The sequence below is a fragment of the Andrena cerasifolii genome, chromosome 1 (genome assembly GCF_050908995.1).
Source record: "Andrena cerasifolii isolate SP2316 chromosome 1, iyAndCera1_principal, whole genome shotgun sequence".
Lineage (NCBI taxonomy): Eukaryota > Metazoa > Arthropoda > Insecta > Hymenoptera > Andrenidae > Andrena > Andrena cerasifolii.
In genome coordinates, this window is record NC_135118.1 from 8394715 (window position 1) to 8410160 (window position 15446).

General features: G+C 41.5%; 1 protein-coding gene across 6 annotated transcripts; it reads left to right on the plus strand.

Annotated features, from left to right (window-relative positions):
- The first annotated feature begins 347 nt into the window (after positions 1 to 347).
- On the plus strand, positions 348 to 14835 carry Trhn (tryptophan hydroxylase). Of its 6 annotated transcripts, none has more exons than XM_076814584.1 (15): positions 348 to 5166; positions 5269 to 5497; positions 5792 to 5870; positions 5934 to 6731; positions 8600 to 8704; positions 9051 to 9264; positions 9824 to 9927; positions 10711 to 10778; positions 10867 to 10917; positions 12101 to 12199; positions 12563 to 12609; positions 12681 to 12816; positions 12995 to 13121; positions 13240 to 13469; positions 14208 to 14835. In XM_076814584.1, exons 4-15 carry the CDS (start codon positions 6633 to 6635, stop codon positions 14500 to 14502), a joined length of 1575 nt encoding a protein of 524 aa, XP_076670699.1. In that variant the 5' UTR covers positions 348 to 5166; positions 5269 to 5497; positions 5792 to 5870; positions 5934 to 6632; the 3' UTR covers positions 14503 to 14835. The 6 variants fall into 6 exon arrangements, with proteins under 6 accessions (XP_076670699.1, XP_076670721.1, XP_076670706.1 ...); XM_076814606.1 differs by having other exon boundaries at positions 6014 to 6731; XM_076814591.1 differs by having other exon boundaries at positions 5269 to 5870; positions 5949 to 6731.
- Positions 14836 to 15446: the final 611 nt, after the last annotated feature.

Sequence of the window (15446 nt, forward strand, 5' to 3'; positions counted from 1 at the left end):
TCGCGCACACCCCCGCGTGTGCCGCTCGGCGATCGCCGCCGCGAGGAAATCGAACGCGGCGGGGAAGCCAGCCGGCCAAACCGAGGCCGAGAGGCGGCCGAGGCGCGCTGCAGTTGTCCGATTTAATATTTCAATCGCGTCGGGGATCCGACCGCCGCCGAAACGTGCGGCGGCCCACACTTACAGCGCGGCCTGGAAAAGAGGTCGAAATATTTAGGGGCGCCAAAATTAGATGGGAGGAGGAAGGCGAGTATATGTAGGGGAAGGTGGGGTAAAACGGAACGCTTAACTTTGGAGGGTGATAACTTAAAATCGGGGGTAGAAAAAAGCACGAGACTTCAACAGGAGTCTTCAGTGGACCTTAGACTATAAGAAAATCAAAGCCATTGTTAAGGAAAATCTTTGGGAACGACGGAAAATGAAATTTACCGGAGGTATTGAAATCTTCGCCTCGCTGAAATGGTGGGGTAAAACGGAACACCCACTTGAAGCCCATGCAAACGTACAAAATCTTTATTTTTACGATTTAAAATTTATTCATTTATTTATTCATAGAACAAACAAAATAGGATTGGGAATATCCATATATTTTTTTCTTCTTCTCTTAATCTTAGTAGCCACTGCAGATGCCCACATTCGGTTTAGTAATTTTTATTTCTGCCGCTCTCGTGCTTCTCATTAATCCCGCGTCAGACTTTTCATCCCTCAAAGAGGAGTCCATATTGAAAAGTAGAGGGGTCGAAGGTACCAAGAGCTGTATTAATTATCGCGCACTGGTCTCCTTTTTGAACTCGAATTTATTATAGTATACACTTCTGAAAGTGCACATGACGAAGAGTCAGAGAGAAGCTGGGGTATCCATGTTTAATGCAAATATCGCTCAGCGGAGGAAACAAAATACGATTCGACTCTCCAGAGGGAAGACCTGCTCGACTCTAGAGCGTCCTGCAGTATATTCGCCTCGTATCGACGGAAATGTATTTTACGGCGCGAGTCCGGGGTATCAGTAAACGAGAATGGAGCATTCGGGGGTGGGTGGTTGGCACAGGCGACCCAGGGAGAGCAATTAATGCCGGTTAATCGAGTTAAAGGAGTTGCCGGGCGTCGGAAGTTTAAGGAAACGCAGCTTGCGCGCTGTCCGTCGGACTATTACTTACAGAGGATTGGAGCAGACCAGTTTTTTAATTGCTCCGCTCCTGTTCCTCTCCAACATCAAAAAGCTTGCTCCAGCAGTGTTTTCCCCTCGTCAATGCGCGCTACAATATAATATTTGTCCAATGGTGAGCAATGGGGTATTAGTATTTAAAAAAAAATCGTTCATCTGCTTTTATGAAAAAAGATCAAATTCAAGTGTTAAGAAAAGTCTATAGCACTTATAGTGGAACAGAAAAAATTTAAAAAATGGGCAAAACCCCATTGCTCTGCGCTTCAGCTCCGAGCTCCGCTCCAACGCTCTCATCGGGGACTTACGGTCCCCTGTCCACAGACTTTTAAATCCTCTCAGTACACGCAAGTGAATCCCTCGTCGTCTGTATTTCGCTGCCAGTACCTTTCCAAGGGTGGTATTCGCGAATTTAGATTGGCAATGGACCAAAATGAAATTCAAATCTCTCTGTGGCCAATAGTGCCATCCGCGGGAACAACAGACACCTCTTATGCGACGTATGCAAAATTTCTTTACGCGGAAGCGTGGATTCTCGTCATTTTCTCCAAGTCGGACGTTAGTTCAGCGCCTTTGTTTGAATCAGCCCGTTCATTCGTGCTGAGAGCTCGCTCCAAGAGGATCTCCCTCTCTGCAAACAACGAATGCCCGTCGGCTTGCTCTTACTTAACGTTCCTTGACTATTCTCGCTAATCGACCCAGCTACTTCAAGGTGGTCCATTTGTATCGCGGTGGCGATAGTGGAATCAAGGAAGGATGGGAACTCGAAATTTAATGGCGCGACAGAGCAACAGGCGGAGGTGCATGTACCTACTTAAAGGGTTGCATACGTTTAGCCGCGACGAAAATGAATGAATTTAAGACTCTTTTCTAGGGTTTTTATTAAAACATAAAACAAAATACTTACGACACATGATTTATTAGTTCATAAGGTGCAGGAAACATTTTATTTACGATCATTTTTGTATTGAATTATTTATGATTTTTGGGGGTTCTTTGGATCGCTACAGAAAAATGCCGCGTTACGATCAGCATGATATCTCCTTTAAACATCGATGGATTTGAAGAATGAAATGAGATTCTTGTAAAATAATGATGCTATTATAGGCTGGCGAGCCAAATTTTTTAATTTAAAAAAATTAATAGTTTACGGCACTTTGAAGTTAGATGAATTTCTATCGCGTAAAATTTCGCTGTGTAATTGTGTAAGCAAAATTAATTAAACAAAGTATCAAAGAAATGATAACGAATAACTCATGTGTACTAAGTACTTTGTTTTATTCTTTTTAATAAAACCCCTAAAAAAATCCTAAAATCATTCATTTTCGCCGCGGCTTACCGTATGTAACTTCTTAAGGAAAATTCATTCCACTTTTTACTTCGGCTAGTTGCATAGGCTAGTGGATGGGAAATCGTTATTTCGTTGTGACAAGGGTGTAGAAATGTAAAATTAATCAACACGTGGAGAAAGGCTCTATGCATATGTAGTACATGGCCTACTGACCTTTCGACAAAGTTATATTTGCGTCTGTATCTGCCTAAAAAGGCAAGAGGGATGAACCTACTGTATAACATTATTGAATCCGAAGAAGAGTTACAAGGTACCGATCAAAAATCGTGTAAATTGAACTACTTCAATATCTTCACGAAGCAATGAATAATTCAAGAGTCCTTGCAGGAAGCACTGTAAGTGCCAAAAATCAAATTCTATACTATAGTGTTACTATTGACACGCAGAACATTTTCTGAAAATTTTTTTTTTATTATGGCACTTACTGTATTCTACAACGACTCTTCGATTGCAGTTTAAGATCATGTATGAATATTTTTCATTTCATTAACTAGTTTTCTACAAATTAATTATGATTCAATGTGGTATTGTCTATACTTCAGCTAGAATCTAGATTCTAGAACATCAAAGAGCGTGAAAGGTAGCAAACTCGAACCGCCAGCATTTGTTCGGTTCACGAATAAAAGCTAGTTGAGGTTTCTCCCTTAATTTGCTCGTTTTGTGTTATCTTGGCCGCCGAATTATCCGCGACACAATGGAGCGAATTGAATATGTCCAGTTTCGAAGCCAAAGGAACACCGTGCCCCAGCAGATACCACATTTTGCCCGATAATCCCTGCGAATGCTCTGCGAAGAGCAAGTAGTCTTGAAATGCGGGTGGTAAAATGTTATACCACGTTGATGCGCTGCTATTATTGCATTTCAGAGAATATTATCGCTCGAACAGAGAAATAGCGCACAGCGCTCTGATATGGCACACATATGATCCTCGAAATCTACTTTAAAAAGCAGCCGAAAAATTCGAAACAACTGCAAAATGGCCCACTATTTTTAGCACCGCTCGAATATCACAGTTCGACAAAATTAGACTTATTTTCGGACTTGTAACATTCAATAGCCGTTTCTTATAGGTTTTCATGCCCTGAAAACGAATCCGCAAACCGATTGTCTCCATCGCCCTCAGTTTTTGAGAAATTCGATTTTGAAAAAAAATGCACATTTTCAACTTTGAACATCTTTTGTGTCGTAACGGTGATACTTATTCGGTTGCTTGTTGCGCGAAATTATTCTATGAACCCTCCCGAATACGACGATATAAGTTGTTATTGCATTATGAACATTTAAATATGTTTAAACAATGATCAAACGGGAAAGGACACCCGAAATGCTCCAATTTTTGCAGATATCTTTCAATTTATTTCCAAAACTAAGGGTCTAGGAGAAAATCTGACCACCCCATGCGATGCAGCAGATATTTTTCCTTCGGAAAGCATCAACAGAAGTGGCAAGTCTCGTTTTGTTTTCAATACAGAAACGAAATAGTTTGGCAAAACGTGCGGCGCCGAAAACGGCTATTGAATGTTACAAGTTCAGATGGCTGTCGAACTGTGTATTTAGCGTTTATTCACTCCCACTTCATTTAGTATTAGTATTCAGAAACTACTCTTGGGCGATTTTTTTGAAACTGTACAGGTTTGTAGAGAACCTCGATAGAAGTATCAGGCAATTTTTCGTTTCTCCCCATTCTCAGCTCGGGGTGAATACACCCTTCAAAGGTTAATGCGCGATTTCATACTTTCCTGTATATCTTCAAAACTATAATAGACACACAAAAAATTATTACAATGAAAACTTAACAGCTTCTTATGCCTTGTAAAACTATGCAATCGAATTGTTTAAAATTTCTAGTGGGGAACGTTTGTGTATTTAAACTAAAAATTGTTTAACAATTTCATTGCAGCATTTTATGGGGCACAGAAAGCTGTTAAGTTTTTATTGTAATAATTTTCGTACAGTTGACATAGTTTCCAAGATATACAGGAATGTGAAATATCAAAATGGTCACAAACGAAAAATCACCCGATACTCCTATCAAGGTCCTCCATAAACCTGCACAGTTTAAAAAAAAATCGGAATGCTCGAGCAACCGAACTTCCCTTCTTAGTCAACAAATGAAGTGGGAGTGAATCAACAGTAAATATTCGAGTGGCGCGATAATTATTTCCAGAACTATGTATTTCATCAAGATAAAACAGTAGAGGGTAGATTTACCGTTTGTGGCCATCGCACTGCTTTTGGCCATGCGCATAATTATCTTATTTTTAAATTGCTCGCGGATCATTATTAAGTGTATAGCCAGAAATATAAGGTTACAATTTATTGCTTAAACGGTAAAATATTATATTTTTTAAGGAGCGGCCAAAAATGGTACGATACCTTAAAGTGGCCAGAAATGGTGCGTCTGCCCTACTTCACCAGCCCGTTGTTTCGCCACTTGTTCGCGACAGAACCAGACTTAATCGCCCCAGCCAGTAATAATTAATGTTCTGGAAACGCGGATTCAGCAGCGAGAACGATTCAGCGGCTGGCGGACGTGACGATAAACGAAAGTTCCTCCCCGTGAATCGAATGCTACTCTCAATTCTCTTAATGCCACAGGAACGGCCGGTATAATTTAGCGAGGGGTAGGTCCGCCGGATGGTAGCTGATAGTGGTAAGTGATGGACATTGGTAATGTGCTGCATCTGCTTTGCCCAAGAAGCGGAGGAGTCCCCGCGAGCGTTCCAGCCTTTATGAAACGCGCTCTTTGTTCTAGGGAAAGAAATACAAACCTGGAACGATCGTCTCGTGGGAGAAGGAATCCAATTCTCCGGAGGAGTCCGCGCTTCCTTTCAGGGAGCACTTCCTGCAAACGCGTTCGACACCCTCGCCGTGACGTTTTGGTTTATTCAATGGATTCTAAACAGCGAATCATACGTGGGGTGGTTCGGAATCCTAGGCGCAAACCCAAGTAGCTAATGAAATTTGTGAAAAGCGACAGAAAGGTTTTTTTAATAGACTATAGTCACGCGAACTCGTCATTTCTTTAAATACACAGTTCGACAAAATTTCACCTCTTTTTCGGACTCGTAACAATCAATAGCCGTTTCTTATAGGCTTTCGTGCCCTGATAACGAAGCCGCAGACCGTTTCGGAGTTGAAAGTTTGCAGTTTTTCTTTTTTCTTCAAAATCGAATTTCTCAAAAACTGAGAAAGGCTATCGAACGTTAAAAGTCCAGATGGTTGTCGAACTGCGATATTTACTACTGCAACTAGCGAGGGTGTGTAATTATTTGCAGAAGTCAGTAAAGACTTTTGAGACTCCGGGAAATCTGAGGAGGGAGGAAGATGTAAATGATTTTAATTTATAACGAGAAGGTAAGACTATTTTAAATTTCCTGAAGATCGAATTCATGAAATTATTGAACGTTTTCGAGCAAGTAAAAGGAATCGCAGAACCGAAGCGTCGCAGATGAGCCCCGCGTGTCTTCTTCGTGGTCAACTAATTTCGCTTGGCCCAGAAACCCAAAGGCGTGCGTGCGAACGGAAGGAGGGAGGTATCTCTAAGGGTGGAAGAACAAGAGGAGCGCCAAAAAGGAAAAAAAAAGAACTGCTTCCTCCGTAGTAACCAGGAGACCTTGCAATCTCTTCTCTCCCGTTCATCGTCGCGTGCTCTCCCGCCACCCACGTCTCGCGGGCTCCAGTGACGTCACAAGGAGTACATTCTGCAATCGGCACAGTTACGATTAAATGGGGTGAGCCAACACTCCTCTTCAACCCCATGAAAAGTCTTACCCGACCAATGGGGAAACTTCGAGCCACTGTGCGTCGACCAATCGCGAGGGAATCGTCATTGAGGAGAACGCGTCCGCGGAGGGGACCGAGGTCTTAAGAAGAGCAGAAGACACTGGTACCGCGACACTGTTGCTCGCGGACCTTCGAGGGGGTGAATGCTTCGATCCTAACTGTTAATATTGCGTTCAGAAGGCACAGTTTACTGTTACCTAAAATTGCTCGCTAAGTCTTCGAATCGTTTATTGGGGGGAGGCTCGTGAAAATCGCAAGTAGGTACGTCTGGATCGCGGTTAGTGGGACTCTCGAGAGGAATTACGGAGGCCTGGTTTCAATAAGGCAGTCAGCATGAGTGGATCTGGCAAAGGTCTCCTTGGGGTGTGGCTGTACAGAAGAGGCGAGCACTGGGCCATCAAGGAAGGAAGCCCTATACACAAACCGAGCGACGTACGTTTGCTTCGGAATCGGTGTAAAGTGTGACATACTTTGTTTAAGGGGGTAGTGGACTATTTCAGCTTTAAAAAATCGACTATTTTTTTTTCTATTACTGATTCCGAAAGTCTTATCCTCGATGAACATTTTAAGCGAAATTTCACGAAGCAATTGAAATAATTGTAGAAGTTATAGCAGCGAACGTAATTGAGCGCAACGTTGAGTAACGGCCTCGCAGAGCGGTATTGGCATAGGGGACTTAACTTTGAAGCCGTTTTTCTCGAAACACCAGTTTCAGACACGGTGTGCGTCGTAAACTCTTGAACCAATGAATATTGTCACTTGAAATTCTCACTGGACGCGTAGAATTCTTTCCTCTGCAGAGTGGAATTCCCGCACCGACATTGGACGTTTGTAAAACATTTTATAACTGATTGAAGACGATTCTTTTCCGTAAAAATATGGGGAAAAGTTGATTCGTGTGTAACTGAAAATTTTGTTCAAATTCATCGGAAAAGTTTCACTCTGTAAATTTTGGTGTATAAAGCACTCAACCCAAAGCATTTCGCTTTCGAATGATTGGCTTACCTGAATCGATGTACACCACCTGCAGCGGTACAGGGCTATCTTCAACAATTAATAACTTCAACAATTTTATACATTCGTGTGATTTTTTGGGGGGTGATTACTCGTAAATGTGCCGACAGTAGATTGTGAAAAGCACAGCTTTAACGATTATTTGATATCAAAGTAATTTAGCGTCAAACAAACTAACGATTTTACGTATCTAATAGTCCACTACCCCCTTAAGGGGAGGCTCCGGTCTAAAAGTCGATTTTTTTGTACTTCATTTTTCGAATGTTCAACATTTTAGGAATACGTGTTTAAAAGGATTTGTTGAAATTCGTAAAACTCCCGAAGTTATAAGCATTTGAGTAGCGGCAAATGCATGGGCAACAACCGGCCGCTCGGCGCCCACGTAAAACTTTAAACGCGTTTTTCTCGAAACAGTGCTCTCAAAACGGTGGGACCTGCATTTCCAAAAGTTATTATCCGATTCGACTGAAACTTTTTTTATTTTGGAGAATATACTTCTGGCTAGGGGGGATATCAGAAAAAATACAAAACAGTGAAAATTTATCATTTTTAATGGCGTTGAAATATGAACGGATGGTCAGAAATCGAAAAGTAAAATTGATTTGCGATCTACATAAGTGCAGCTTTCGCCTGAACTAGGGATATTGAATATGAACAGTCATTTTCAAAACGGCGGAGGTTCAAAGTAATACGAATTTTACCAAATTTTTACGCTTTCAACCTCCGAAGAAAATAGAAAATGTCATCAGAGGTGAATAGTCGTAGTTCAGACGGAAACTGTGTGTCCTCCAACCGTATGTTCCAGGTTCCAAGGGGGGAATCGCGTCGCTACCTTTTTCTAAATCGCGGGCAGAAGTTTACGGAAACCTCGTTTTGAGAGAAACGCGTCTAAAGTTTACCTGAGCCGATTAGATAGCCCGTACTATTCTTCATTCAAGCCTCTGTAACTCAGCTAATTTCAAGTTTTCGCCAAAAAGCCTTCGGTGAGACATTTCTAGGATTATGAGGATCAAAATGAATCCTCCGAAAAATCAACTTTTCGAGCCGTCCGAAGTAGAAACCCCCTTAAGCTCGACTCTCCGGTAGCTCGTTTAAATGGCTAATCTTCGAAGCCAATGTATAAATAGCAGCCGCGTATGTAGTCCTTTTTTTTAGTATAAAAAATGGAGAGTCTGTATGGTTGTTGCTAGAATTTACTACAGCGAGATAAATAACGAGAAAGTTGCTAGTTGCATGTACAGTGGAACTTCCGTGTAATGTATGGATATGTTCTTTCGTTCATTCAGATCCCCATGGCCGAGCGGAGATCGGGCAACGATACTAAAAGCTCCGTCGTCTTCTCCTTGAAAAATCAAGTCGGTGGCTTGGCTAGGGCGCTGCAAGTGTTTCAAGTACGATGCTTTAGGATACTGTATAACATCTTGTGCTAGAAACCAACCGCGCGGTATAGTTTTCAACGTAATCCCGCTAATAAATAATTGAAGAGTCCTATTAAGGAAAAAAAAAACAGATTGCGGTGCAACGAAACCGTTTGCAAAGCATGTGTGTACTAGATGTATCTATTCTGAATTTAACGCGCGTTAGGGTGCGTTTATGTTGGAGCTGTGATAATAGCGAAGAAAGAGAAATACTTCTTTCTCGACGCTTTTATCGTTGGTCATCTATACAGTCATCTCGCTCTTATCGTCGCTCTGATCGTTTATCGAAGCTCCAATATAAACGTACCCTTACACATAGGACCTGGGCGTGAACGTTGTGCACATCGAGTCACGGAAGTCGCAGCGCCGTGGCTCGGAATTCGAGATTCTCGTCGACGTCGAATGCGATTCAAAGAGGATGGAGCAATTAACGAGAATGTTGAGCCGCGAAGTTGCCGCCATTAATTTGGCGCAATATGAGCAGATGGGAAGTATACCGCATGGTCCATCCCTCTCCGCCGCTCCGAGTTTCGGTGAGCCCCCCACCACCATTGATAATACCTGTTCTAAGGGTGCATTTATGTTGGAGCTGCGATAGGAATGTATCTTGTTTCCGTGTGTTTACAGTGGAACTGTGATAACAGCAGAGTTTCAGCCATTTAATTCTAGAAGAATTATTGTCATCGTCAAGTTCCGTAAAATGGTACCTCGGAAAAAGTTTACGCAGTAAACATTTCGTTGCATTCAATTTAACGGCTACTTCGTCTCGTAACTTATCTAAAACAAATTTGTTACGACGAAAATCTGTCATGTATCAACGATGAAAACGCTCGGATCGTTTGTCGCAGGTCCAACATAAACGTGCCATTTTTCTAATAGGTATAACTATTTTTTTTTTATATTCTTCTCATACATGTTTCTACTGTTTTCACTATAAGTTTATAGTACTTATTAAACTTCGGTAGTAAGTTTCTTCTACAATTTTGTCTTTTGAAATTTAGATGTAGTATCTACTGTGGGATCCATTGATTCTAATTTTATTTGGATGAATGGAAACGGTTAATGAGCGAGCTTTGTATTCAAACTTTGCAGATTTCAGCGAAACAGATATGCCCTGGTTCCCGCGGAAAATAGCAGACTTAGATCAAGCCCAGAAAGTACTTATGTACGGGTCTGACTTAGATGCGGATCACCCTGTACGTCCCTTTCGAATATCTAATGCTTTCCTGTATATCGAACGCATGACAGTTAAGGGGACATTTCGCTGTGGCGCCTTGAAAAAGTCGATTTCTTTTTTCACTTTACAAAAGTATTTATATTTCAGAATGTACTGTTGAATTCTGGAAGAGAAATTTCAATTATTGTGGCTGGTACAGCCCTTTTTGTACACCCCACGCGGTGAGTGCTCGGTGTACCTGACAATTTTAAACGAGTTTTTCTCGAAACGCAATTGTTTCACCTGGCGTAGATGAAATCTCTAAACCTACATGGCTGGGTGCTCTGAAATTTTTACAGGACCGCCCACCTACTATTAGCTCTCGTCGGAACCAGAATTATACTTTTACGCTGAGTTCGTCGCACCTTTTTTTATTAAAAAATGGCCGAGAAAAATTTAAAATTTCAGAATTTGCAATTCATGGATCATTTTGCCAGTTTTCAACATTAGTTATTTATATCAGTTCGGGTGATAACGACAAATATACTGATTAAGAATCGCTTCGATTTTTTTTATTTTCGTCTATTGGCGTCTTTTATAAACCAAAAGAACAATTAATTAAAACGGTCACAAAAATTCTTACGTATAACGAGAAAGTAACTAAATAAACTACAAAAAGTATCACAATGTTAGGCGTAAGTACCATTTGAAAAAAAACATCAATTAATCAACTTTACGACGCTCACAGAGGAACGCCCCCTTAAAAATGCGCCGAGCATCGCCTATGACCTTTCGTCTAATGATTTCGATTTGATACTTTCAGGGCTTCAAAGATCCGGTGTATCGTAAGCGTCGCGAGCACTTTGCCGACATCGCAAACAGTTATAAATAGTATGTCAAAAATCACTGGTTTCCTATACAAATTTTGCAGCAAGCTCAATCGTCGAAGCATTTACTAACGCAATTGTCGCATTTTCAGTGGCCAACCGATCCCTCGCATACAATACACGGCGGAGGAGATCAGAACGTGGTTCGTAAATTTATTACTATTTTCTAATCACCGAGTTCATTATTCACTGCTAATCGTGACGCAATCGATACACGTTTCAGCTTCTGCGACATTAAAAATTGAGTAAACATAAGGGTGGATTAGTGTATAGGCTAAGTAGACTGCAGCCCAGGGCGGCAAATTCTAAGGAGCGGAAAATTTCGGGGAGTGGCAAATTTTGGGGAGCGGAAAACTTTGAGGCGCGTAAAATTTTGGGGAGCAGGAAATTTTTGAGAGTGTCAAATTTTGGGGAGCAGCAAATTTAGGGGAACGGAAAATTTCAGGGAGTGGCAAATTTTGGGGAGCGGAAAACTTTGGAGCGCGTGAAATTTTGAGGAGCGGCAAATTTTTGAGAGTGTCAAATTTTGGGGAGCGACAAATATAGGGGAGCGACAAATTTTGCGGAGCGTCAAATTTTTAGCGAAATAAATTGAAAAAGGCTTACATACAGAGGCTCGAGACACCTTTAAAAACAATTCACTTCTTTTTCATATAGCAAATTAGAAATAATTCATACGTGAGTTGCCATATTGAATTAATTTTGAAACTATCTGGACTCTTAAATTAAAATAGGTATGATGATATTTCGCGAAAAGAGCGGCAGACGCTTGTTAGCCTAGGGGCACCAGATCTCCAACTCCGCCCTGTATAAGCCAACTTTTTCATCACCTTTTTTTATACAAAAATCTTATAAACATCGTGATACAGTCTCGATTGAAGTAGTTAAAGTTGTTGCTTGGACTTTGCGAGACTTGTACTCGTTAGGGGAGAGAAAAGAGTGTCTGCACGTGCTCGTACGAGCACGAAGGCAATCTGTACAGTAGAAGAGACCAATATATCCGCGACTTTCACCCTCGATTACGGAAATGCTTTCTGAATCTTGGCAGCATAAAGTGAAGAGTTTCCTTTCCCTCGTCCTTCGTCGACGTGTGAGCAAACTAAACTTGGCTCGCGTTGAATGCGCCCCTTAATTGCTCTGATTTGATTTATCTCCGCTATCTTGAAGCGACTTCTCTAATCCAATTTCCATCGGATGTGTACAAGAGGAGCTCGGATGGGCGATCCGTTCTCGGCAATCTTCGCGGCGCATCATCGAACAGGAAAATCTCCAACACTCGTCGCTATCGCATTCACTGTCGGCAAATAATATTTTTCCGCCCTTTAGGGGAACTGTCTTCCGCGAGCTGCACCATCTCTACCAGAAGCACGCTTGCAAGGAATATTTGGAGAACTGGCCGAAACTAGAGAAATATTGCGGTTACAGGTAACGGTCTCCCAAAAAGCAGGCTGAAATATATTTTCAACCCGCAGTTTTATTTTACTCGAGAATAAAAATATTGCTAATAATTAGAACAATCACACTAACTTCGTGTATAATTCAATAATGACGAGCTACAATCCGAGAAAGAACTTCCCAGGTTCTCATTCACTTAAACTCTTACAGTAACGAAATTAATAATAATAAGAATAATTTTATTTATTATACCAGAAGTTATCGGTGATCGTACCAGATTTTTTTTTTTAGCGCATTTTTTTGAACATAGCTACTTTCGTAGATTTATTACTTCAAATTCAATAATAATAGTTAATTTAATTTTACATTAAATTTAATCGAATCCCTTAACAGGGAGGACAACATACCGCAACTGCAGGACGTGAACGTTTTCCTGAAACGTGAGTGTGGAATTACGATTCTGTTTAGCGAACTAGCCATTGGAAATAATATTTACCTATGAAATTGCCAGGGACAACTGGGTTCCAACTCCGACCCGTAGCAGGCTACCTTTCCCCCAGAGATTTTTTAGCCGGCCTTGCGTTCCGAGTGTTCCACTGCACGCAGTACATTCGACACTCGTCGGACCCCTTTTACACCCCCGAGCCGTGAGTATTCCGCGAAAGTTCCTCTACGTACTCCCCGAAGAAAAATCCTGTTTCCTGTCGTGATAAGATAACTATACACCAACGCACAACTATCACGCGTACATCGTAATTATATCTCCATTCATTGGTTGCTTTCGTTAAAGACAGTGTCGCTGTAATCTCAATTTATTATATGCAGGGACTGTTGCCACGAATTACTAGGACACATGCCCCTTCTGGCGAACCCGAGCTTCGCTCAGTTCTCCCAGGAACTAGGACTCGCTTCTCTCGGAGCTTTGGACGATGACATCAATAAATTGGCAACGGTAAGTGTACTCATTAAAGTGTTTCATTAAAGCTTCACGAAGGATTGCTCTGAAGTGGTAAAGAAAAACCGTCTCGTCTACCATTCCTCTATTCTCTCCCGTTTATTCGTTCCCTCAGCTGTACTTCTTCACCGTGGAGTTCGGATTATGCAAGCAGAACGGCGTGCTCCGCGTTTACGGGGCCGGCCTGTTGTCCTCTGTCGCGGAGCTGAAACACGCAGTTTCCGTTCCCGAGAAAACGTTCCGGTTCGAGCCGGAAGTAACTTGCCAGCAGGAGTGCATCATCACCGCGTTCCAGAACGCCTACTATTACACGGACAGCTTCGAGGAAGCTAAAGAGAAAATGAGGTGTGTACGCGTAGATTCATATATATTTCTTCGTTCACGAAGGGGAAGAAATGCCTCGCTTTCGATACGGAAAAAAGTTTCCTTGTCCTATCATTCAGCGCAGCGGTATGTCAAATGGAAAAATTCTATGCCTGTTAAGGTAGGTTTACACCTGACGAGTGACTCGGCCGAGTGAAAATCTTGCCCGCCGGATTACTTACTTGCCTTACCGACTACTAAAATATGCGTTCAGACCGGGCGAGTCTGAAGCTCAGTGGGCTCACTCGGCCGAACACTCGTCAGGTGTAAACTCAGCATTAAGATTGTACGAGGGAGAGTGTATCCCCTTGATATTATACATATGTATACCTACCTTTTGGATATAACATTGTTAGTGTATTGAACAATAGCAGAGATATTTCTGGTGGGCAGAGTTGTAGGTACGGTAAACTCTCGCTAGAGCGCATTTCAACTTGTATACGCTATCCCCACCATTTCTTGGAATCCATCGGTTGAGAGTGAGAGAATCCGAGAACGAGCGAGAGGGAACGAGAGAGTCGAAACGACGTTACCGTTGGCTTCGTAAAGAGAGAAAGCGCGATACTTCGTCTCGCTTCGTGTTTCACGTGCCTACGCTCTGTCTCTCTCTATCTCTCGGCGGCTCGGAATCGTCGACGCTATGCGTTGAGCGTGCGCCTACAGCGAGATTCTCCTGTAACTGCATTATAATTGTATTCATTCCATGTTCCATGGTTTTAGATCGTATGCAAACCAGATACAACGTCCGTTCGGGTTACGCTACAATCCTTACACGCAGTCGGTGGAAGTCCTCACTGACGCTCAAAAGATCACCGCGGTAGTGACCGAGCTCAGAGGTGATCTCTGTATCGTTTCGAACGCTCTGAAGAAGATACACGAGCAGGACGACACGGTGGACGTCGAAAGGATAACCAGTCTCCTCACGCAAGGCATCGAGTTGCCCCAAGATAACTCTTCCTCCGATAGCGATATCGATAAAAGTCCTAATGTCGAGACGCCCGAGAAACCTGTGTAAGAGCAGAATAGAGAATATTATTCCGATGGTAATGTAATCACCGCGCGAGGCTAAAATGATTTTTCTATAGGCGATAGAAGTAATGTAATGCGTGTTGTAAATTGCTGTTAGCTGAAAGATATTGTTTCCCTGAATGTAGCGTGTAGATGGGACTTATTAGATAGATGAATATTTTATCAACCAAGTTGCACACTATTCAAAAATATATCGTTGCAATACGTGTACCTAATGCGCATGCATAGATTCGTTTATGCTTGTAGAGAATTTGGGAAGAAAATTGTTAAGGCTGTATTATGTAAAAGCAATATAAATAGGAAATTATGTGATGCGTAATCTATAGTTTTAATGAAACCTATATAATCCTGATGACATTTCATGATGTAACTATAAATGTTTATTTTAATACGCAAACCTATGACCACTTGAATTTGTTTTATTTTATACGTTGCGGCGCACAAGTTGGACGATGCGTACAAATTTCCGGACATGGGTGAAAATATGAAGTACCTTTTTTTATTGATATAATTATATTATCATTATCCTTGAATACTAATGGATGCGAAATTATGAAAAAGAAACTTTTTAAACATTTTAAATCCTGAATTTTCAACAATAAATGTAAATTAATTAACAGTAAATAATGTAAATAATTAGCGTTATAATAATGAAAAAAAATTCTACCATCATATTATTGGGGTTGAATGTTAAGAAGTTAATGTGAAAGGAACCCGAAATTTAATGATTTTATTTATATTTTTCAAACTGTTAAAAAACCTGCAATTCATGCCTATTTGGCAATTCTTATGCTCACTGTCTGAAAATATGATCATTTGCCTTTAAGATAAGTTAAATCTCATCGAAATAGGCTGTTTTTTTTAACAAAGATGCAGCCATGTCCAGAGATGCCTAAGTTTCGTCCCACTGTGCGGCGGTAACATTGAACG

Bases quoted from the DNA above. Each gene is read 5' to 3' on its own strand.
- Trhn (XM_076814591.1), top strand. From the start codon at position 6,633: ATGAGTGGATCTGGCAAAGGTCTCCTTGGGGTGTGGCTGTACAGAAGA. The intron at 8,705-9,050 runs GTACGATGCTTT...CCTTACACATAG, and splicing joins GGGCGCTGCAAGTGTTTCAA to GACCTGGGCGTGAACGTTGT. The intron at 13,470-14,207 runs GTGTGTACGCGT...CCATGGTTTTAG, and splicing joins GAAGCTAAAGAGAAAATGAG to ATCGTATGCAAACCAGATAC.